Consider the following 25,541-nt stretch of genomic DNA (forward strand, 5'->3'; position numbering starts at 1 on the left):
TAATTCCTCTTCCACTGTTAGTAAGAAAATATATTCTGAAAGGTTGTTTCTGAGAGGCAACTCAGTGTCAGTTTGACAACTGGTGTGAGAAAGGCATAGTGAGCCATCACAGCTGCAGTTGGCAGGCTCTTCTCCACTTCTCGTACCCTCTCGGTTAAGCTCTACCAAGTCCAATGAGATGCTTTTACTTTTTCATATTTGGTGAGTAGAGTGTGGTTAATGCTGGTTAGAGACTGACTTGTAACACTGAATAGCATTTATGTTATATATAATCAACTCTAACTCACAATGCCATGTGCTCTAACATTGTATAGACTTACACATAATACAGTGCAGAGAGCTTTTAAGATTTGACGTTTATAATGTAGGATTGTATGCATGTTTCAAGTAGTTTAGAAAAACTTTAATTCTTCTTGCTAGTGTGAAGCAACCAAACAAAAAATTCAGAGCAATCAGAAAAACAATGAACTGAGCTAATAAATGTGATTTATTCTTTTTTATCTCCTATCTTTTTAAAGAGTTCTTTTTAAAGAGTGGAATTTCTAATTCCACCTCATTACTATACATTTCATCTATGATGATACTGGCTTATTAGGTTTGAGAAAAGTCAATGACTTTCGTAGTTGAGAAAGAATCACAAATTCAACATGGTTTCTTTTAATCTAAGAAGCTACCTTAATTTAAAAAACTGAAATACAAGTTGGGCATGGCGGCGCACACTTGTAATCCTAGTACTTGGGAGGTGGAGGCAGGAAGATCGCAGATTCAAAACCAGCCTACTTAGTGAGGCCCTCTGCCACTTAGTGAGGCCCTGCTTCAAAATAAAGAATAAAAATAGGGCTGGGGGTATAGCTTGTAGGTAGAATGCCCCTGGGCTTAATCCCCAGTAGTGCCTTTAAAAATATCAAATACAGAGCTGAGCATGGTGGTGCAGCATTCGGGAGGCTGAGACAGGAGGATCGCGGCTCGTGGACAGCCTCAGCTACTTAGTGAGGCCCTCTGTAATTCAGTGAGACCCGGTTTCAAAATAAAGAATAAAAAATAGGGCAGGGGGTATAGCTCAGAGGTCAAATGCCCCTGAGTTCCATCCCCAGACCCGCAAAAAAAAAAAAAAAAAATCAAATACATTATCTAGTAAGAAGTACTTATTTTCTAAGTTAGGAAAATTTTATGCAAATTAGTAATAGAAAAAAATAACCTGAAATCTATTTACCAAATAAAGTATAACCACTCCGAGAATCCTCATGGTTTTAAATAAAGTAATGCCATGGGTAGACTTATTTTCTGAATCCTTTTCTAATTATTGGTTAGAAAATTACATTTGGGAATAAAGAATTCTTTCCTAAATAATACAAACTAATGGGAAAAATTGACAGTAAAATAAAGGCAGCTCTGTCCCAGCAACAAAAGCACTGAGGGAGGGAGGAGGGCCCTCACTGCCTGCCCGCCCGCCATGAAGCGCCCGCACGCGCTGTCCTCACTGGCCGGCTTCCGCTGCCAAGGTCCAAAAGCTCCTTCTCAGCTACCTTCAACATCATGTTATTACTCTTCAACTGAACGCCTGTTAATTTGTTGCCAGTATGATTCAGTCCTGGGTTATTTTTCTACTCTTACTTTGCCTTAGTTCACCTGTTCAGGAATGAACTATTTCCTTTAGGCACAAATGTACTTTGGTCAATTCAGGACAGAAAAATATATAAACAAATTCCTTCTGGTAACCCTGCTCAGGGACAGCAGCAGAAACCTCACATTTAGCCTGCCGAGGAGGCGCGGATCCTGGCCGGGCTTTGCATTCCCAGGGCTCCTGCAGCTAAGGCTCTGGCATTCTACTCTCACTTTGGCATTCTAATCTCAGCCTTCTGGATCGGAGGCCAGCAGTTGTGCCTAGGAGTCCTAATGGGGGATTGCTGGAGAAGAAAGCTGCACATGGGCTTCAACTTCTTTCCAATCTTATAAAAGACCATCATAGCTTAGCTAATACCTAATCTTTGATCATTCCATTTCTCTTTGTGATATGAAATCACCTATTATTTATTGTAATGGGATAGGTATCCTTAAATACAGGCACTCATTCGTGCAGAATAAACCACTTTTCTCTGTCTTCTAATTTCTCTATGTATATCAATACTCTATGTATATGAGAATATTGTCATAAAACAGAATTTTATTCTTTTATTTATGCTTTCTTTTCATTCCTTTAGGGAAGTATTTTAACTGATATTAAAACCTGAGTGGTTCTCGCCGGGCTTGGCGGCGCCCGCTTGTAATCCCCGTGCTTGGGAGGAGGAGACAGGAGGATCGTGCAGGTTCAAAGCCAGCCCAGCTGGCTTAAGAGACCCTGTTTCCAAATAAAAATAGGTCTGGAGTGTAGCCTGGAGGTAGAAGGGTTTCCAGGAACCCTAGTACCACCAAACAAAACAAAACAACAATATAAAAAAAACCTGAGTGGTTCTAAAAAAATAAAACTAATGTTCTAAAATTAAAATCAGATGAAGTTTTTACTTTTTGTTAGATTGTAAAATGACTTTAATAGTCATTTCTAAACGTTCTATTGAGAGTTTCAGGTACGGGAGGCTTCAATAAAATTGTAGGTATGATAGAGCCATTCAGAGCTGCAAGGGCATATAAAATGCACACTGCCCCCCCTTTTTTTGAAGAAAAAAATCTAAATGTATACTTTGTTTCCCAAACTCTTTTTTTTTTTTGTGGTACTGGGGGTGGGACCCAGGGGCTTTCTACCTCTGGGCTATTCTCCCAAATCTATTTTATACTTTATTAGAAACAGGGTCTCACTAAGTAGCTGAGGCTGGCTTCGAACCTGCGCGATCCTCCCGCCTCAGCCTCCCAAGTGCAGGGATTACAAGCGTGCACCACCACGCCCGGCTTTCCCAAACTCTCTCGATGAGTAAACGTCCTCTTTTCTCTTTACAGCTCTAAGAGGAACATAAAGCTGTGTGTTTACGTTCATACTCAAGCCTCTGTCGGGGTAAGCTGGAAGGTACCTAAGACTTACTTTTGAGTGGACTGTGCTAGTAGCACAAATGCATCCCCAAAGGAATGTATCCATCACTGTTATCTATGGAAACGTAATGCTGGCGGGGGCCTAGAATCAGGCGTTTGAGAAAGACCGAGCCGGCCACAGGAGACACTGAAGACACGCGCAGCACTAGAAGGTAACTGAAGAGTGTGCGTGTCCCATGGATTTACTGACGGAAGGTGGAGCCGATGCCTCAGACAGACCTGGATACACATTAGTACCACTGACTTTATTTTTATAAGAAATGACTGGTCACTGAACTGCTCAATAAACTTAGTAATAATCACTTCATGCTATTGCCTAACAGACCCGTGATATTCCCCCATAGTTTTAAAATACAAAAGACAAAATAGTCAGGGGGAAGAAAAATCCTAACTGGAAACGATGCAACCTTGAATCTATCAAGGATCACTAAATTGTTACCACTGATTATTAAAAAGGATTCAATTTATTTAAAATTTAAAAAAGGAAATGCTTTCTCTTCAGTTTGGGGACAATGGACATGTTTGGCAAAAGAAAAAAAAAAAAAGCAATGAAAGTCACAAGTTTTATGACTTCTTTCCAGAAAAAAAAAAAAATCTCCATTCAGAAAGGGAACAAGTTTTGGAAGCTTGTCAGAATAAAGATGGAAGAAGTTCCTTTTCTGAAGAAGCTGTCAGTCAACTGGGAGGATTTTGGTAGTAACAGCAATTTTAATGTAATCTACTAAATTTATGACAGGGATGGGTAAAGATTTCTAATTCAAAGGAGAAGAGCTCATGACAAAAGGGGTGAATTAAAGGTCAGCAGCCATATGCTTCTTTAAGACAATGCAAGTGTGAAGAGCTGCCTCTCTGCCAATTTATTTATCTGACTAAAATTAAACTGAAAATGGCAGAAGTTTACTTTCATAAACCTACTAATATTGACTTTGGAATCTTCACCTGTGTCTTGGGGGTATTAAAACACACTTCAATTTTTCTTGGTATTCATATTCTGTTAGGTAGTAAAATGCTATTTTCTCTTTCTCTTTCTTTTTTTTCTTTCTTTCTTTCTTTTTTTTTTTGGTGGTACTAGGGGTGGAACCCAGAGGCTTTCTACCTCCGGACTATACTCCTAGACCCTTTTATACTTTATTTGGAAACAGGGTCTCACTAAGCTGTTGAGAGCCTAAGTAGCTGAGGCTGGCTTTGAACCTGTGCGATCCTCCTGTCTCAGCCTCCCAAGTGTGGGGATTACAAACGTGCGCCACCACACCTGGCCTGTAAAATGCTATTTTCTGTGTGTAGGCACGTGGTGCTGGAGTTTGAACCCTGGGCCTTGGACATGCTAGGTGAGTGATCTACACTAACACTCCCAGCCCTGAAATGCCCAAAGTGATGCCAACTATAGTCAGGAAAGTAAAATGCCTTATGGCGTGGGGGCTTATTTGAAAAACTTAGCAAGAAAGGGAAAAAATGAGGCAAAGAAGTAAAAATGGGCACTACATAGAGATCATAATTGACCGAAACTTCTAAGGAATATGCTTTTTAATATACGACCAGGTTTAGATTTTAAAAGCAGGTTTCTATTGTGGGAAGGCATGAAATCCAATGTTCATCTTTTAAAACAGCTGGGATAAAGAGCTGCCAAGGTCTTCTAGTTAATGTAATAGGCAGAAGGAAGGAGAATTTGTTTCACGTGCTCAAAAATATCCCATTACGGATTTTAGTTTGATCAACTTCTGGCTGAAGTTGGTGAGACCAGGGGAAAGACCACCTAGAAAGGTATGGAAGGAGAGTCTGAAATAACCCGGCCTTCCAGGATGGAGTCAGGTAAGATTTACGCTGCAATTGCCCTATCTACCCAAGCATAACAATGTATAACTTCAGTTGTTAGGGTTAGAATGTGGGCAAGTGTATTCTACATGTGTGGGAAAAAAAAGAAAGAAGGAAAAATAGAAAGAAAGGAGAAACAGTATCAGAATCTCTCCTGTGAGTTTCAACCGTGGTGTGGAAGTATTAGCCTTGTTATCTTGTTATGAGAGAGGTGCTCAGGACTCTAAAGCAGCAGCAACTTAAATTTAGTAATAAACCTTTGGCTTAAAATTAAAAAGAAAGTCAAACAGGTGCAGGTTGCCCCCTCAAGAGGTATGTGGGACCGACCCCATAATGCCATCTTGTTTCACCGTGACCACCTTCATTGCACAGGAGTTATAGCATTCTTTTATGGTTAAGGTTCATAAATAATGAGAAAACTATATGTAACAAATACATATTTCCCACCCACCCAGCATCCCTCCCCAAAATAAGAAAAGTTACATCAAATTAAAAAGTAGCTTCGTAAATGAGGGTACTGCTCTAAGTTGCACTCTTCCTGCAAGTGCGCCAGTGCCTTTGCGCCGGGTACGAAGGAAAGGAAAAATTCTCCACATAAACTGACAAAAATTTAAAAACCAATGTCCGGTTTCAACCAGTCAAAACCGGGCCAAGCGGAAGCCCAGCTACCTCAGTACCATCCCATCAGAGGGTCCCTGCCAGGCCTGTTCTTCATCCTGATAAGTATCTGTGTCCTTGTGATTGTAAACAATCCTTAAGGTACTATGTTTTTGTTCCTTAAAACGTCCTCTGATTGGCAAAATGAAGTATTTGTTTTAAAAAATAGAAAATCAAAATTAAACCAGAAGAAAAGAAAAGAAACACAGTGAGCTTGTTTGGAGTCCATAGGATCCGATCTGGAAGAGCTCGGAAAATGTGTTATGTGTTTTCTCCTGTTTTCGGCTGGAAAAAGGTACTAGAGGTTGCGTTGGTCGAGGAAAGAATTGTAGGAAAACCAAGGATGTTAATTTAGACTTCAGAGAATTCAAGTGTTAGCTTCATCATCTGTGTCTTCTATCAATACCTTAGTGTCACGAGCCTTGGATCTAGTGGTAAAAAAAAAAAAAAAGATGATTTAGCTTATTATTAAACTGTAAGCGCATTCACAGCTTTAGGTACATTTCCAACCTCACCACTAGTAAACATACATCCTGAACAGGCACGGTGGACCATTCCTAGAATTTCATATTCAACTTCAGGTATTACTGGAAAAAACTCTTAACAGGAAGGTAACAAGAACAACAGCAGGTCATGTTACCACAGAGACATAATCTAGAATAAGAAAACCTGAGTTTGCACTGACTTTGGTTCATGCTAGATCTCTTCAGCCTCTGAGCGCCACTTCCATCTCTGCAAGGAAGGGCCCTTTACCTGGTGGGCGTGCACAGCAAGGGAGGCAGTGGATATAAAAGATATAAAGCATCAGTAAAGCAGCAAACAAGCACAAGGAACTGGGATGCGGGTGAGAGAACATGCCACCTGATGGTGCCTGGAAGAGCAGGGGTCAGCCAGCAGAAGGCGGGCCGAGGGAAGGCACGGTGGCTGCGTCTTCACGGGCAAGGCATGACGCACAAGTTAGGGGAGCGCCGGCCAGGAGCAGCTGGCAAGGTTACAGGTGAAGTAAAACAAAGCACATCAGCCCACACCGTCTGTCCACTGCTGTAACTCCAAACAGTAAAACTGGTTCTTCATATAGCAATAAACTTCATTATTACTGCTGACTGTAACACTAAAATATTCCGCAACATATGTGCCCCATGAGGTGAAGGTAGTACTCGGTGAAATAAAAATTACTGTTCTTACTTGACTGGGGGGTGGGAGGAAAGACTGACATTCAAAAAGGTTAAAAATGTGTTAAAGGTTGCATGAATCATAAAGTCAGAACTAAGATGTTCTTATTTTAGATTCCCTGTTCTCTTCATTGCGTGTAACCTGCTTCAATATAAATGCCTTCCTCTGCTTGCAATCAAGTTTCCCAGTGTTCTTCCACTAAACACCTGAAATTAAACGTAATCCACTGCCCCAAAGCCTCATTTTTCAAACAGAAACAGTGCATGCTTAGCTCGCCCTCTGCTGGTAACAGGTCTAGATAAAATCAGAACTCTGTAAGACTGTAGGCCACAGACAGCCCTCCAGCCCTCTAGCTCCCTGCTCCACCCAGCTCCTGCACCGCACGGAGGCTGCAACCTCTGCCTCCCTGCACAGAGCACCAGGCCTTGTTCTCATGTTCTCCCCAGGCCTCCCTGACCACGCCTGCCTTTCATTTATCCATTTTCCTTTTACCTAAGACTCAGTTCCCTTCTGTTTTTTCCCTCTTCTCCACTGTCTTCCTTCCAAAGAACTTGTAAATCTCTAAAGCTTTCACAAGTTCTATTCCCCTATATCCAGTGGGTGACCACGACCACCTCCTGTGTTCTGCTTCCTTTAAAATGTTCCCTTGCATTCTTTTTAGTCTGATAGTATCTGATTAATAGCCTAATCGGAGTCTTCACTGTCCTATTCTTAAAAATACTGCAATCACCTTCCCTTGGTCTTCTGGCCTTTGGTTTTCTTTTTCCTAATATATGTTGCACCACACCAATAAAACTTCTTAAGAAGTCAGGAGTGTTGGTGCAAGCCTGTAATCCCAGTACTCGGGAGGCTGAGACAGGAGGATCGCAGGTTCAAAGCCAGCCTCTACCACTTTTCAAGGCTCTCCATAACTTAGCGAGACCCTGTTTCAAATAAAAAATAAAAATAGGGCTAGGGGTATATCCCAGAGGTAGAAGAGGAGCCCTTGGGTTTCATCCCCAATACCACACACAAAAAAATTCTTAAGATAATTACTTTCATATCATTCAAATGAATTTCATATATTCTACATTTATTATTACTTTTAGGAACAAAGACAGTGATTGATAAAAAATATTACTGTAGGTATTTAGTAAGATAAATAATAGCTATATTTATTGGTCTTTCTGTGAAGGAACTTATGTAAGTTCTATGTAATAATGAGTTTAATGCTCTTAATCAACCTACATGTAAGGATCATATTAGTCCCAAATTACAAAAAAGGGATCATATATAAAAATGAAGGAACTTGGCCATAGTTACATAGATGATATGATTCCTAGTTTATAATTTGAAGACTTGTATATAAAACACACTGGAAGAGTCAAGTTAATGGTTTTCCAACAATCTTTCCCCAGTGTATTTTTTTATTTTTTATTTTTTTGTGGTACTGGAGATGGAACTGGGCTACACTCCTAGACCTATTTTTTATATTTTATTTGGAAACAGGGTCTCTAAGTTAGTGGGGCTGGCTTCGAACCTGTGCAAGCCTCCTGTCTCTGCCTCCCAGCGCGGGGATTACAAGCGTGCGCTACCACCCCGGCTCCCCAGTGTACTTTTTAATGACCTAGGAGGTAATGCGCGATGACATTTACTCATTAAGATCCAACTCTGTAAGTTGGATCACACAACATTGCTATTTCTATTTTTTGTGGTAAATAATGGTTGAGTACCAGCAACTTCATCTGGCCCCACCTGACAGCTTCTTAGCTTCATGTTATCCAGTGCTGTCAACAGGAGGGAACACGCCTTCAGAAGTGGAAGCTATACGTACTGGGAGGCGAGGCGAGGCCGGCGCAGGGATATGCTCTGGTTGTACTTCCATGACCGGTTCTTCTGGCGGTTTCGTACCCCATCTTCCTGGTCCATCATCTGCTCGAGGAGGGTCTGATCATCTGCATTCAGGGGGGCCACAGAGATGTCCCGCACAGCACGAAATTCACCACAGTTATTGAGATGCTCATTCTCCAGACGGAAGAAGTTCCACACGAAGCGCCTTAGCAAGACAGTGCATATACTTTAATATGCTGCTGCTACTACTATGACCCCTCAGAATATTAAGTCTCTACTCATGAAAACAAAACAAGGAATTAAGGCTAGGATGTTTTTTAAAACGAAGTAGTGAAAGACGGCAAAGAGGTGGGGAGAAGGGACACGAGTGGACTATGCAAAAGGAAGAGACTCAGGAAGGCAGCTTTAGACTACTCGATTCTCTCCCTTCATTTCACAGATACTTTCTGCACACCTACTAGAGGGGGGCGCTAAATGAGACAAAGCCTTTGCCCTCACTCTAGTGGTAAAGACAGACATGTAACACTCAATCAGCTGATGACAGAAGGAGAAAGCATGGAAGGCCCCGAGTGCGCTGTCCAGCGCAGGTCAACTGTCTCGGAAGAGATGACCTCGAGCAACACCTGAATGACACAGAAAGCCGCCATGTCCAAGTCCAGAGAAACAGAGTGAGTGTAAGAAGGTCCGGGAGAGGGGCGGCGGGGAGCGGGCCGGTGAGGCAGACCCGCCGGAGATCCAGATGGAGAGCAGAGGAGGGCTGTCCAAGGCGCCCTGTGAGCAGCTGCAGGCTGGATGTGAAATGTCCCCCAGTCTACCTGCTAAAGGCCTGCTCACCAGCCTGTGTACTATGGGGAGGTGGCTAACTTTGTGGAGCTGCAAAGTGTGATTCACAGAAGACTTTGATTTCTGTTTTAAGCCTTTTTACCTCCCAATTTCCACCATTACTCTCCCAATGGAGACTAACTCTAAGCAAACTTGCAAGTCATGGCAGTTTTTTTTTTTAACTTTATAAGTAATAATCTCTAAGTCCTGTAAGGAGAAGTTTTCAACTCTGAGGCTGATGAAAAGTTTTAAAAAGTTGGGAAACTTAAGTTTCTGAAATGTAAATTATAATTTGGTATCTTTTAGAGAAAGAGTCTTTGGGAACTTTTCAATGGTTTACTTACCGGAAAACCTCAAGGGGGGCAAAGACAGTAGCGATGATGTCCCCAGAATGAGGCAACAAAGTCGTAGAGGTAATTGAGATTTGGATAGTCCAAGCAAAGCGCAGTATCACGTCCTCTATGATGGCACAGTAGTAGTAGGCCTACGAAATAACAAGCAAATTGAGTATGCTTCCCATCGCTTTTCTCACAAAGAAGCACTCCCGTCAGCAGTAAGACACATGCATGGAAAGAAAGAGAGAAAAGTTATATTCCATTTAATTTTGCAGAGAAGTACATACATCACAGTTGAGGAAGATTTCACCAATTTAGTTTTTTCTTAAGTAGTATTCAAAATGAAGTATTACTGAGTTTCATTAGTCATGTAACAAATATATTTCACTGACATATTGTATTTTAGACTTTCTTCTAGATCCCAAAAATATATGCCAGATGAGAACCTTGATCAATTGCGATTATATTCTAGCAGGTACATGATATGCTAATGACTTAATATGTAATGTTAAAGACTAGTAGCACATTTATAACTGTGCTAATTTGCACTTGTCTTTAAATTGCCTTACCCTGTATTTGAAGAAAGTTTTGCCTTGCGTTTTGATGTCAGTAAGTAAAATGAAGATTGGCTGAATTTAAGAAATGTTTTATTTTTACACAGAGGAGACAGTTCAACTAGTGCTTCTTGGTAATGAGAATGCAAGAGTCTAGGTTTATCTACTCCCAAATCTTAAATACACAAAACACCGAAACACCAACTGACCTGAACTATATTTCATGGATTTGCTCATTTAATCAAAATTAGCTCTTTAATATGTATTTAAAGGCTGTGGCTTCTGGAGAACCAGAACTGCTATTAAGCCATAATTTACATATATATATGTATATATATATACACACACACATACATACACACACACACAGATACACACACACACACACACACACACACACACACACACACACACACGTAATTTTTTTGTGGTGCTAGGGATTGATCCCAGGGGCATTTTAGCTCCAAGCTACACCTCCAGCCCTATTTTTTATTCTTAATTTTGAAACAGGGTCTCATTAAGTTGCAGAGGGCTCACTAAGTAGCTGAGGCTGGCCACAAACCTGCAATCCTCCTATCTCAGCCTCCCAAGTACTGGGATTACAAGTGTGTGCCACCACACCTGGCTATTTTTAACAAAGCAATATAAGTGATTGTTAGAGGGTCATTAACAATAAAAATAACAATTTCCTTGCCGTGTTCTTTGTCCATTCACTAGAGACAAACCTTTTCAAAATCTAGCTATTTCCTCTACTTTTACTATCCATATTTTAATATACTTTTTATTTTGATTAGACAACTTTAGATATTACTCATTGACCACTGATTATTATATATTTTATAAGGACTATCATGAAGATTTTAACACCTTGACATACCTCTCTATGCCCTGTCCCACTTTCCCAATATAGTGATAAATCAATTTGTAGATAAATCTATATTCAACATACTCATTACTACATCTAGGTGAAGAACTACAAGCTCACACATGTCAAGAGTTAGTCTTGAGCTTTCCACAGTTGACTGCAATGGGAACTGATGTAACCAAAAATATGAAAGACTTTCAGGAGAAACACAGGTAATTTGAGATCAAAAGACACAGAAAAGTTAAGTTTGAATATGGAGATAACAAAAAATGGCTTGTGGTCCTGAGGTATGATACTGCGTATACGCATTGTTAATTACTATGAATTGATTTGAAGGTTCAATTTTTAGTGAAGGTCTGCTGGGCTCCACCATGGTGTCTTTACTTTTCAATCTGAATAAGTTTTATCCTAATATTTGCCTTTTTAAAATTAAGAAGGATGTGGTAATCCAGCAGAATACTTTTCTTATAAATTTGTAAATTATATAGAAAAGTATCTACTTTATTTCCTAAGGTCACAAAAATATGTGATAACTAAGAAATTGAAAGATTCTAGTCACTAATTTTATTAGATAGAAACCAGTAAGAATTATTGTAAGAAGAAAATGGATTGGCATTATGTAACGATATGAACAGCCTGTCTAAGCAGTCATCATCAGAAACGAATAGAGCTCTCACGAACACAGGAGTAATGTAAGCACAATGAAACACATACCTTTGGGGAACACAAAATGGCCATCTTTACCTCACTCAAGCCTACTTTCTGATTATTGACTTATATGTTCAAGGTCTTGATCATATGTCCTACACCTCCACACTGGCACTGCTATGGCTTAAGTTAAAATGGCCACTATAATGAGCTTCCTCTTCCCTTTTATTTGCTCATCTCGTTATTGTCTTCACTCTATCATTATTTTCAATTCTCATGCTTGAAAACAGCCTTTCCTACTCACCAGCAGAATATTACACATCCACACACTTCTCAAAATGTAATTTTGAAGGTCTTGGAGATATTCGTGTCCCAATCTACACTTTTTTTTAAAACTCGTAACAATTTTAGAACTGGGAACACATTAAGAGGTAACCCAGTCTAACACTCGTACCTTTTAGAATCTACTGTATCTGGCTGCCTAATGTTATGTAGCTAGTGAGAGAGTTGGGAATAGAGTTCATCTATCAGGAGTCCCAGTACATCATTTAATTTCCTTCAAGGTTGGTCATATTATTTATCTGAGTAAAGATACTTCTGGTCTTTCGATTTTTTTTTTTTTTTGGTGGTACCGGGGTTCCTGGAAGCCCTTCTACCTCCGGGCTACACTCCCAGACCTATTTTTGCATTTTTTATTTGGAAACAGGGTCTCCTAAGCCAGTGCGCGTGGCTGGCTTCGAACCTGCGTGATCCTCCTGTCTCTGCCTCCCAAGCGCGGGGATTACAGCGTGCGCCATCATGCCCGGCTGGTCTTTCGATTTTTAAAGTCAGCTTCTCTTGTCCTTTTATCCCTATGTAGATGAAATTCTACACAATTTCCTACAGAATTACCTATACCTTGACTGGACTGGCTCTTCACTGTGACAAATTTACTGGCAGCAGTAAATGAAAGCAGCAGCCCTCCTGACGCACCAAGGGGCCTCGGTGCCCCTTTCCCCTGGCATCGGCGCTGCTCCTTCTGTCCTTACGTGTGGATCCAATCATTCCCTCAGCCCTGAGTCTACTGCACACCAGTACCCTCCCGGCAGCGAGGATACAGACACCAAACAGACGACGACAACACGGTGTGGTAACTGCTCTGACGGAGTGTATAGAGGTAAAAAAGGACTAGCATGAATGGCTAAATATGCTAACAAACAATAAAGGCTTCTTAAAGACGGCAGCACTTTGAAAAAGGAGGCACAGGAGTTTATAACACAACAAAGAGAAAAAAGGTGTTCCAGACAGAGTGATTCCCTGTTAAAAATAAGTAGCAAATTATAGTGATTTTTTCTTCTATACTAGTTTTTACTACATCTTATAGCAATTTATTTATTTATCTGCTTAAAATGTAGTTTATGGTCTCCTGGAGAACCAGAATTTCATTTTGTTTTTACTTCCTATACCATTTATCATGTAATAAGCCTCTGATACATTTTTTGCTTAGTAAATTAGTAATTGTGGTAATTTTTCTAATTTTATTAGGTTAATATAATTAGGCATTGGGTCTGTACTGCAATGGGATTTGGCTAGTGACTCCGTTTTTATTTATTTCTTTCTCAAATATAAACACTTCATACATACCTTTTGAGGGTATACAATCTCTTCTCGGAGGAAAGTGTTTTCTCCGGCATTCTTATCGAAGAGACCCCAGTCCATCTTGAGATCCCAGATGAGGGTGTAGCAGGAGCTGATGATACAAAAGACGATCCACAGATAGAAGAACACCGTGGTGTCCGAATGATCTCGTTCTGAAGAAGGGAAAAGAGAAGATTACTAGACTTAAGTAAAAAGAAAAAAAATTTTTTTTTGTGGCACCGAGGATTGAACTCCAAGGCAGTCTACCACTGAGCTACATTCCCAGCCCTTGGTTTTTCTTTGTTGACTTGAAGCAGGGTCTTGCTAAGTTATAGCACATTGGACTAGAACCTGAGATCCCCCTGCCTCAGCCTTACAAGTACTGGGATTCCATGCAGGAGACATCATGCCCAGGTTAAGTCCCTTGCTAAAATAAAGCTAACTAAAAATCAGATTCTTCATAGTGCTCCTTAAACGAAGTAAAACTTTAAACAAATCTTAGTAGGATCATTGTCCAACAAATAATAATACACATTATTTCCCTGAGGTCCAAAGTAATTATAAAAACATTCACTGGATAAACAAGATGTGTTCAGTGTGCTTTTGGAGCCTGGGAGGCTCTATGTTGAATACATAAAAATCCAAAAAATTGCAATGGAGGTTTTGAATGTTATAACAAATGTTATTTTAATTTTTGCCATCAGGTGGCAGCTCAGGGTAAAAGATGAAAAAATATTCTGGAAACTTCACAGAGAATGCGCTACGTTTGCTTCCAGCATTTCTTGCGTCGTCTTCGCCTCATACACACAGATGCTGCCAGTGCTCACTGGGAACACAACCAGAGAAGGCCGGAAGCAGCAGACTGATGAGGAATTTGCCTGTAGGGATAATGAGAGCGAGCTTCTCAAGTGACAGGAAGGCATGATAGCTTGGCTTCTTTTCAAGGGTGTTTATTGAAATAAAGGCCTAATTTGACTTGATGCTGAGAGCCTGATAAGTAACTTGGCTTTAGGCTCAGAACATGACACAACACATTAAAAAGAATAATTTTCAAGTGAAGCTATACAATTTAATACTTTCTGGTCTTGAGTGCTTCATGTGTGTCTGAAATTCCTGCTTGGTGGGCTCCGAGTCGTCATGCCGTAAATGTTCTCTACCGACACAGGTGTGTAACAGCTTATTTTGTTCTAAATTAGGAGTGTGAAAACAGTGCACGTGTCCAATTCAAAAAAGGTTAAATTTAAGTCTTTTCCCCAAAGGTACTGAAAGCAAAGACTATCAAGCATTATGCATAATCTTGCCTGTTCAGCTAGAAAAGTGTTTATTAGTTAAGGTTGTTAATGTGTTAATAAGTACTGTGTGATTCAAGGGTAATGCTTACAAATTTATAATCTAGCGAGTGAAATCCACATTTGTTCATGATGATAAATGTGAAATCAAAATGCAGTATAAACAAAGCACTATGAGAACATCAAGGAGAATGGGAATATTTCCAACAGTAGGAACAAGAGGAAGTAGCATTTGAGTTATTTCCAGAAAAAGAAATAAATAGTACTGCAAAAGTCAGGCAGATGAGGTAAGGTCATTCAAGGCTGAAGGAAGATAACAAGAAGGCATGGGAAAACAAAGTACAAGGTGTACTTGAGAACCTACGAGTTGTCTGCATCAAGTAGAGGTAAGGGGACGGGCGGAGGGTCTTGAAATGAGACTTGGAAAGACACTTTGGGCCAGACTGAGGATGCCTTCTTGGGCCTTAGGATCAATCTGTGTTTTGTAAAAGCAACTGGTTGGTAAGGTTACTTGCATCAGAATTACTTAGTTGTTAAAAAAAAAAATCACAACAAAAACCAAACCAGATACCACAGAGATCTAGAGCTATGTTGAGAGTCAGTTTGTATCAGCATATTTGGTTAAATTTTTAGAAGCTTTGGAAGCTGGTTGTTAAACATAGTTATTACATCAACTGCTTAGCTTCTTAGAAAGTCAGTAGTAAGGAAAAGCAACTGGTATTTTTAAAAATGGTCCACAGTGATTCTAATGAATAGCCTTGCTTGGCTATAAACACATTTTTAGCTTTAAATTACTTCCAAAACACTTTTCTTTATCAAAAGCATATTGGATTGACCATACTGTATTATATATGAATTATTAATTTAAACTGTGTATCAAATTATTTATTATCTACATACAGTTGTGTTTTGACATGTTTATTTCATTCTATACAGAGATAGTCTAGCTGAGTAGAACAACTAACTATAAAAATGGTATAATCTATTAAGGTTTCCAGAAAATAAAGCAAATTCAGCAGCTTAATAAAATTCACTCTTCTCATTTTCAAACCATGAATACAAAGGGATGAAAACGAGCAACTTAACTGTCAACCATACTGGCAACTTTCTAAGTTAAATGTGTAGTATGTGTCACGTACTCTACCTTTACTTTAACCTTCCCAACAGTAAGGGGTCATTTCACCAGGCACGATGATGCACCTCTAATCCCACTATTTGGAAGGCTGAGAGACAGGGATTGTAGGTTTGAGGACAGCCTCAGCAACCTAGTGAGACCCTGTTTCAAAACAAGAAATAAAAAGGGCTGGGAGTGTAGCTCAGAGGTAGAATGCTCTTGGGTTCAATCCCCAGTACCACAAAAAAAAAAATAAATAAATAAAAAATAAATAAAAATAAGGTATTGTTTTGTTTGGAGAAAAACTTAGGACAAGAGAACAGAAAATTCATAATATACATTCAGTAGGAGGTATACATAATATACATTCAGTAGGAGGTAACAAAATGAGTATTTCTTGAGTATAGGTAATATTAAGTCTTACTAGTGAAAGCTGATTTTTCTTTCTTTAGTAATCACTGGAGAAATAACTGAGTGTAAGTTATCATATCAGAAGTGATTGTAAAGCTTGAAATAAAAAGGAATAATGAAGCTAAAATAAATATGCTAATTTTCTGGTATTCCTAGCTAGATTATAAATCTTATCCCTACAGTTTAACTCTTAATATGGTACAATGGATTGAGTCTTCTTTTCTAAGCCTGTAACATTCCTACGAAACACACGAGGACTGAGTTTCAAATAAGCACACATTCTTCAGGAATATTTCATACTAATGCTTAAAGACAAAATGGACCTCCTCACTGATGAGCACACATCTGGTCTACATTTTGGCCTCATTTTAGTTACTATCCTCATCTGATCTTTCCCATCTCCCAAATGAAGACGGCCTCTCCCTGAAATTGCCGGCCTTCGTTGATATTCAGAGGCTATGCTGGAAAGATATTATCACTTTAGGCAAGCAATTACATCTTATTCTCTCTAGGCTAACCCCCGTAGTCCACTTCAGTGATGTTCAGAATCACAGAAAATTAAGTCATTTTTATTCTAACCTAAGCTTCTATCTCTCACACACCTGCCACATAAGAAGTGTAATTCGCATTGAACATATTTATGGTAATGGTATCTGCTAAACCTAAAACAAATACAAATAAATTTCTTAAGAGTTTTGTACCCATGGCCACTGTAGGAACGTTAGAGCAGAAAAGAGAGAAACCCAAAAACAATGACACCGTTAAGAAAGTGAACCGTTTCCGCCTGAAATCTTTCTCCTCTGGGAATTATTTGCTAGCATTAAATCTAAAATTAAATAAGAAAACAATTAATTGTTTTCAAAGCCCACATCTGCAGAGGTAAATGGAATCATGATTGAGCCTAGCATGTCTAACAAATCCTGGATCCATTCCTATAACCTAAAAATTAAACTACTGAATTAACATCATTCTCTAAAAAATTAACATACTGATAGTCCTCATGATACGTATCACGGAGGAATTTGGGCAGAGAGTAGATTTTGTATTTTCCCTTCTTCTTTAATAAGAAGAAAATACTCCTTGTAGGAAAAGATTTGTTTAAAAATTCTGATGAGTTTTTGTACCTTAAGGTTTCGTATCTTGTACCTCACACCTTATAACTCAAAGTCTCAATGATGGGGCCAGGGGTGTAGCTCAGCACAGAGCGCATGCTTAGCAAGCTGAAGCCTGGGTTCAATCTTCAGCCCCCAAACAAAAACAAAAGGTATCAATGGGCCAGGCGTGGTGGCGCACACTTGTAATCCCCACGCTTGTGAGGCGGAGACAGGAGGATCTCACAGGTTCGAAGCCAGTCTCGCTGGCTTAAGAGACCCTGTTTCCAAATAAAATATATAAAAAAATAGGTCTGGGAGTGTAGCCTGGAGGTAGAAGGGTTCCATCCCAGTACCACCAAAAACAAAAACAAAACCAACAGTAAAAAGGTATCAATGGAATTATTAGCTCACTAGTCGTCTCCTAATTATCTAAGACATATAGGACAACACTCCCTGTTTATCTTTTACCCTAATTATCTCTGATCTATTGATCCACTTATTCGTGTGTGTGTGTGTGTGTGTGTGTGTGCGCGCATGTGTGTGTTGCTAGGGATTGAACCCAGGACCTCCCACGTGCTAGGCAAGTACTCTATCATAGAGCCACCCCCTCAACCCCTCTTATTTCTTAAGAAGTAAATTTTAAGACCATAAAAAGAATACAACTCTAGCCAGGCGTGGTGGCGCACGCTTGTCATCCCCGAGCTTGGGAGGTGGAGACAGGAGGATCACGCAGGTCCAAAGCCAGCCGTGCTGGCTTAAGAGACCCTGTTTCTAAATAAAATATAAAATAGGTCTGGGAGTGTAACCTGGAGGTAGAAGGGTTCCATCCCCAGTACCATCAAAAAAAGAAAAAGAAAAAGAAAAAAAAAAAAGAAAAAAGAATACAATTCTAAGCAAATTAATCATGTTAAGTCATTCTCCCATTATTTGTTATTTTTGTTTCCTTCAAATTAAACGACTTTTACCTTTCTGGCAGAGGGATTATTCTCGTATTTGGGCCGACTCCACACTGCTCTAATAAAAGCGTGTCACCGTTACTGTGAGTGACCAAATCCCTGGTAGTGTTTTTGATTTTCCATGAATGTGGTCATTGAGATCAAAGAATCTAAAAGTGGTCCTAACACCTAAAAAGCACGATTTAATTTCTTCTTATTCATCGTACCTTTGTGCTTTTCCGATCATAAATTTATCTGGCACTTGTACTGACAGCACTCTGCCCTGTCTTTTATGTTCTGGTCACCCCGAGTTTAACACTGTGTCATTGGGAAGAGCTCAGAGCATTCTATAGACCTGGAAGGCAGTATTAAAAAATAAAAAGAATCACAGGGCCCAGGTGTGAACTTGAGCTTTGTTACCTGCCTGCTACCTGATGATCTGTGCACTATACTGTCTGTTTCAGACTGGTATCGTAGGTTCTTCTTCTTTCCAGCTATAAGCGAATCACTTACTTTGTTTTCAACTTCCTTATTTGTGAAATGGAAGATCAAGTGCTTACCTCTGACAGACTCCCTCCTGGACCTAATTCTAGTCATACTCCTCTACCCTCTAGACCTCCACCCGGGCATCTGTCCTTGTAGGACCTGCATCACCCAGCTGTGACAAGAATCTTAGCCCTGACCCACCTGCACTCACCCTTGACATTGGATCACACTATTTTGCCATTAGCAAGAACCCGTCAAGTTACTTAAGACCGACTCTCCCTTTACCCTGCATTCATTCATTCATTCATTCATTCATTCATTCATTCATTTTTCAGTACTGGGAATGGAACCTAGAGGCATTCTACCTCCACAAGCTACCTCCCCCCCCCCCCCGTCTTATTTTTTCATTCGAGGTTGGCCGTTATCCTGTGATCGTCCTGTCTCAGCCTCCCAAGTACTGGGATGGGATTCCGAGTGTGTGCCATCACGCCGGCTTTTTCTTTTAGTAATTTCCCATCCACTGACCCTCAGTCTGCTTCTGGGCTTATAAATTCCCATTCGTTCATGCTGTGTTTGGAACTAAGCCCAGTTACATACTGAGATCACTTTTTTTCAATAGTTCCTGAATAAAATGCCACTTTTAAACCACTGTCCAGATCTGGTTTAACCCCTCTGGGTTTCTGGAAGTATTGAATGAATACACGTTAAATGCTGCCCACAGAAGTACTCCATGACATTAGATGTGATTACGCCCCTCTTCTTCAGTGCTTGACTTTTCTGTTTACAGAGGCTGTCCTCATTCTTCAACTTTGGTTTTGTTTTGTGGCACTGGAGATGGAACTCAGAGCTTTGTACCTCTGAGCTATACCCTAGCCCTATTTCATTTTTTTATTTTGAAAGCATCTCACTAAGTTGTTGAGGCCCTTGCTAAGTTGCTGAGGCTGGCCTTGAACCTGCGATCTTCCCATCTTAGCCTCTCAAGTACTGGGATTACAAGCATGTCCCATCATGCTTTGCATTGTGTTTTGACAAACTACTATATAATATTTCATGCATCACACAGTTACTTTAAATAAAACTATTCTATTGCTGGGCACTTATTAGATCATTTCTGTTTTTTTACTATCTAGTTCTGTGGAGATACTTTCACTTCTGTCCATGTCTCTACTTACTTAGGGAGAAGTTATGGAAAGGGAGTTACTAGGTCAAAAGTATGAATGGTTTTTACTCCTAACAGCATCAGCACATTGTTTATTGATTTATACTCCATCACAGAATAAGGGTTCACTGCCAATTTATACTTTACCAGCAAGACGAGGGTGCACTGTTCCATGTGCTTCTTTGATTTAATATTATTTTAATTTATATATTTTTATATATTTTATTATATTGGTGAAATGAAACATTTTTATTAGTTATTTTTATTCTGTAAAATTACACTTATGTCTTTGCCAATGAAAAAAATCAAGCTATTTTTCATGTAACAGTGGGTTAGATTACAGTTAGCCCTGTCCTGCTTTTCCGTCTCCCTCCTCTCTTCTCTCTCCTGAGAATTTTAGGTTGGTTTCTCAGGCAGCAATAGGTGATAAGTACACTTACTGCATTAAACTATAAAACTCTGATGGAAAGAGATTCATGCATAATCTCACTCTGTTTCCTAGGGTGCTATACATAGTTCTTAGCAGAAATTCAAGGCCTTATAGTATATGGTCTGCTCATTTCTCCCCTTTCTCTTTTCTTTTTGCTGAAAATACTTAGACACAATAACATTCCCTGATGTTTATACTTTCCACCAATAGCATTCTTATGAAAATTATGTGATATAAAATAATATAAAATTAAGAATTCAATTTTCAAGCAATTGTCTTCAAATTTCTCTCCAATTAGACAAATTGAATAAGTTGAATTCATAAAAAACTTTTAACTTTGCTCCTTTTTTTGGGGGTGGTGGTGGTACTGGGGTTCCTGGAAGCCCTTCTACCTCTACCTCTGGACTACACTCCCAGACCTAGTTTGTATACTTTTTTTTTTTTTAATTTGAAAACAGGGTCTCTTAATTTGAAAACCGGGTGTGGTGGTGCATGCCTGTAATTGCAGTACTTGGGAGGCTGAGATAGGGAGATTACAGGTTGAAGCCGGCGTGGCTAACCTGCGCGATCCTCCTGTCTCTGCCTCCCAAGTGCAGGGATTACAAGTGTGCGCCACCAGCCTGGCAACTTTGCTCCTTTTAAAAATTATCTCTCAACTTCTAAGTAATAAAAGAATATAAACTTTTAATTTAATTTTATTTTAGTGCTGGGGATTGAAACCAGAGTCATTCTACCTCTGCTCTGAGCTATACCCCAGCCCTTTTTATTTAGTTTTTGTTTTGAAACAGGGTCTCACTAAATTGCTAATCCTGGCCTTGAATCTCCGATTCTCCTGTCTAAGCCTCCCGAAGTACAAGGGTTACAAGCATATAACACCAGTCCTTGCTTACAAACTGCTTTTAACTTTAATCTTTCTCTCGTGTATTTCAAAATAATAAATTTATATGGAAATGTCAACTCTATTTGTCGTAAGAGCAATTAAGAAAACAGAAGTGACTACAAAAGAAACCGCCAAAATATTAGCAGGATATAACCATAACTGCTATTTAAAAAAGTTTTTAATCTCCAGGGAAATTGACAAAGCAGATACAAAGGAAACTTAATTTACTCAAAGCTATAATTAATATTTCAAAAGCTACTATTAGATACAATTATAACCACTTAAAATTAGCTCAATGAAGCTGGGCTCTATGGCATACACAACTGTAATTCTGGTACCGGGGAGGCTGAGACAGGAGGACTGAAAGTTCGAGGCTAGCATCCCATAACTTAGCAAGACCCTGTTTCAAAATAAAAAATAAAAGATGGGTGTGGTGGTGCATGCCTGTAATTGCAGTACTTGGGAGGCTGAGATAGGGAGATTACAGGTTCCAAGCCAGGCTCAGCAACTCAGTGAGGCTCCCATCAACTTAGTGAGACTATTTCCAAATTAAAAAAAAAGGGGGGGGGGAGGACTTTGGGGTATAGCTCAGAGGTAGAATGCCTCTGGGTTCAATATCCCCCCCAAATATATAAACATAAATATATAAAGGCTTGGAGTTTGGCTTGGAGTTTAATTGTCCCTGGTATAAATAAACAAACAAACTAGCAAAAAATGCAATGCCAAGTAGATAAAAGCTACTCAAGAAACGAAAATCAGAAGAAAACATATCTTCTTTTTGGCTTTATGGCATCAGGAGCTCTTAAACCAACAATGTAAAAATAAATTTGAAAATAATTGATTTATTTTCTGCACTATTATTTAGGCTAAGAAAATTACAAGAGAATATGTCAAGATTCAAAGGGGTTAAAGTTCTGAGCTACTTTCAATAGCAAGGCAAAAATGAGAACACTTATCCAAATGAGTTTTTTTTAATTGTACTTATGTCTTTTTAAAAAAGTTAATAAGGAACAAAATTTTTCCCCAGAGAATTAAAAAACAATTATCATTTCTATTATAGTATTAAGACTAAAATTCGGGAATGTAACATAGTAGCCTATTATTTAGGGTAGAAAAGGGGTAAGAGGCTGGCCTCGCCCCACAGAGGAAGCACTTGAGGACTTTGCACTGAAGCGACTGCGTGGAACTCTGCTGAGGAATCCTCACTAGGAGAAAAGAAGGGGCCTCAGAGGCACGTGAGCCCAGAAAACAGCTGACTGCTTGACACAAACCAACTCCAACTGTGCAGAGAACATAGCAAACGTTAGCAAGACGTCTAAAAGGTCTAAACGGAAATACAAAGTATTATTAAAGAATTTCCTTCATATAGTTAGGGGAATAGCAGTGCTAAATCCACTAAGAATTTATAACTATTTTAGAACGTTAGAAACTGTAAATAAAAAGAGAAAATCTATTAGAGGGCTCTCCCTCAAAAAGCTGGTCAGAGTACGTAACGGCCTTTTCCGTTATGGTACCTCCCCCGGGCTGTTCCTTGCCAGAACCAAGAAGCCTCAAGGACACATACAAACCAGTTCAAACACTTTCCTGTCTCTGCCAATCCCGATTCCAACAAACACTTGTGGGAGTTGGCTTCAAATTTAGCTGTGTAATGAAATATGAATTCTCAAACAGAGACCGGCTGCTATTTAAATTCCTTTGTTTCTAAAACTCAGTGACACAAAACACTGAAATAATTCAAACATGCTTCTTTTTTAATGTAACAAATGAGGGCTGGCTACAATATATCATATTTAGTCTTTTTTAAAATGGGTTGCCTAAACCTCCTCCCTCGCCATCTAAAAACGATTCTAGGTGCAGAGTTAACTCTTCTGTCTCCACTTTTACAAATCTATCGGTAAAACACAAGACACAGCCTTTGAAATAATCTTGAAAATGCCCCTAATATAATGCTGTTTCTATGGCAACTCCTGCTGGCTAGTTCTCCAAAAACACTCAGGTCTCTTGAGTCTGAACAGGTTACCTCACCATCTTTTCCTCTTTCTTCCCCATAATATTTATCCTTTGCAATAGCACACAGGCATACACTTAATAGAAAATCATCTAACCAATTAACCATTTTAAATCTATTCTTTTGGCTCAATAATTGCTTCTAAAGTCTGTTTTCTGATGTCTTTTTTGGGAAAATGACCCAAGACAACAACAGAAATTAAATTCTACTTTTGATCATCATTCAATGTCAAATTTTCCGTTAATGGTCCTTCTGACTTGTCTTTCTAATCCCTCCCTCTACCCTGCTTCTAGGGATTATGGTATAAAATGTCAGTGATATACATACTTAATATGTAGCAACCTTAAAATGTTTTTTAAAAACTTAGGGATGAAAAAATAAAAAAGTTAGGGATAGGATTGAAATATAAACCAATGGTTCCTTTAAGAATGCCCTTTTTTAAAAAAATGACAGTGGGTACATGAATTGTGTTCAGTGAGTAGGCTGCTAAATTACTTGGGCAAAAAGCCAAAGACATTCCTCACTGATACGTGTCCTGTGCAACCTCTCAACCCAAGGCGACTGATCCGAAGGGTTCCTCTTAAAAGGTCTCTCTGTAAAGGGAGAAACACACATACCAGCTCCGGTCAACACTACTTCATTTCAGCCTAAACTCTGCTTGTGTAGTACATTAGCGCCCACCCGGTGATTTCATCACGTGCCCCCGCTCAACTTTCGTGGAATCTGTGAAGCAGACAGAGGAGTACTATTGTCTCTGTTTTAAACATGCAGCTTTGCCCGAAACAAAACAGCCCCAGGCTGAAGAAGAAGACAAGTGAGAAACTGCACCACTGTCCCTGCGCAAGTGCCACGGTGCGCTGGGAGCGGCTCAGGGGCACAGCACTTGCGTAGCAGTGATGGAGCCCTGGCTCAGTCTCTAGCAACACACACACACACACACACACACACACACACACACACACACACACACAATTGACCATGTTAATCACTTCTGAGTGTAGAATTCAGTAGTGTTAAATATATTCTTCACATTACGGTACAACTAATGCCTTTGTATTTGTCCATTTCCCTACCAAGTGACATGTTCTTGAGGGCAAGAATTGTGTATTATTTGTTGCTATATGTGTGTGTGGGTCGGGGGTGGTACTGGGATTGAACCAGGGGTGTTCTACCTCTGAGCTGCACCGCAAGCCCTATTTATTTATTTATTTATTTACTGTGGGTCTGGGGATGGAACCCTGGGGCATTCGACCTCTGAGCTATAGCCCCTGCCCTATTTTTTATTGTTTTTATTTTGAAACCGGGTCTCACTGAGTTGCAGAGGGCCTCACTTAGTAGCTGACACTGTTCGTGAACCGCGACCCTCCGGCCTCAGCCTCCCCGGTCTGGGTTAACAGGCGTGTGCCCCTGCACCCGGCTCGTTGCTCATGGTGTCTAGCACGGTCTGAATGGTTACTTCTGAATGCACTGCTCTGCCTACCTACTCACCACATAGTTCAGAATTAGAATTAAGAAATAAGGTGTGTTTACACAGGGATATGTACAAATATAGGATATATACAAATATATTAATCTGAAGTAAAACGTGTGTGTGTGTGTGTGTGTGTGTGTGTGTGTGTGTTGCTGAGGATTGAACCCAGAGATATCATAGCTCTCACTATACCCCAGCCTCATTTTATTTTTTATTTTGAAACAGGGTCTTATTAAGTTTCTGAGGGCCTCACTTAGGTGAGGAAGCTGGCCTCAAACCTGAGGTCTTCCTGTCTCAGCCTCCCAAGTACTGGTATTACAGGTGTGTGCCAACACTTTTGTCTGGCTAACTGCTTTCCTACTTAGGGTATGAAGAGGATCAAAGTACATCACCCCAAAATGTGCGACGACTCTGGCATAAAGATTAACTGAGCTAAAGAAGACGGAGGAAGCAGATGCAGGAAATCTCTGCTCTCTCCCCTTGAGTCTAAAAGCAAAGCACAAGCACATTCTGCAAAGGCAACTGAAATTTCCACTTGTAAAGCTGCCTTTCTCTCTGATGTCCAGTTATCAGAGAGGATTCTTAAGGGAGGAGCTACCTATTGTGTCTACATAGCAAACATTACTGAATAACCTTTTCTCCCAGTAGTCCCCAGGCCCGTGTATTTGCCCTCCTGCTTTACAGACCTAGAAGCCCGGCTGCCCCCTTCCTGTCTCCTTAGTTTTACTCTGTAAAAATGTCCTATAAGCCCCTTGGTCTAGCCTCTTCTTTGGGTGTTTCCTCTTTTGCTATTATGGCCTCTGAATAATAAAATAAACCTTTTCTCCTGTTAATCTGTCTTTCATCAATTTTTTTAGGGTCTTTGCCACTAACCTAAGAGGAAAAAACAAAAGTTTTTCTTCCCCTACAATAAGTCGTAGGTAAGCGACT

General features: G+C 39.8%; 1 protein-coding gene across 2 annotated transcripts in view; it reads right to left on the reverse strand.

Moving 5' to 3' along the window:
* Positions 1-5,857: 5,857 nt before the first annotated feature.
* Positions 5,858-25,541, reverse strand: part of XPR1 (xenotropic and polytropic retrovirus receptor 1) — a gene marked incomplete at both ends in the record, with an annotated part of 138,539 nt that continues 118,855 nt past the window's right edge. For both annotated transcript variants that reach the window (XM_080698459.1, XM_080698458.1), the window contains 4 exons: positions 5,858-5,918; positions 8,477-8,698; positions 9,660-9,799; positions 13,341-13,507. In XM_080698459.1, coding sequence (XP_080554585.1) covers positions 5,858-5,918; positions 8,477-8,698; positions 9,660-9,799; positions 13,341-13,507 — 590 coding nt within the window. The remainder of the gene's footprint in view (positions 5,919-8,476; positions 8,699-9,659; positions 9,800-13,340; positions 13,508-25,541) is intronic.

Source organism: Muscardinus avellanarius (assembly GCF_963383645.1).
Source record: "Muscardinus avellanarius genome assembly, chromosome: 7".
Taxonomy (NCBI): Eukaryota; Metazoa; Chordata; class Mammalia; order Rodentia; family Gliridae; genus Muscardinus; species Muscardinus avellanarius.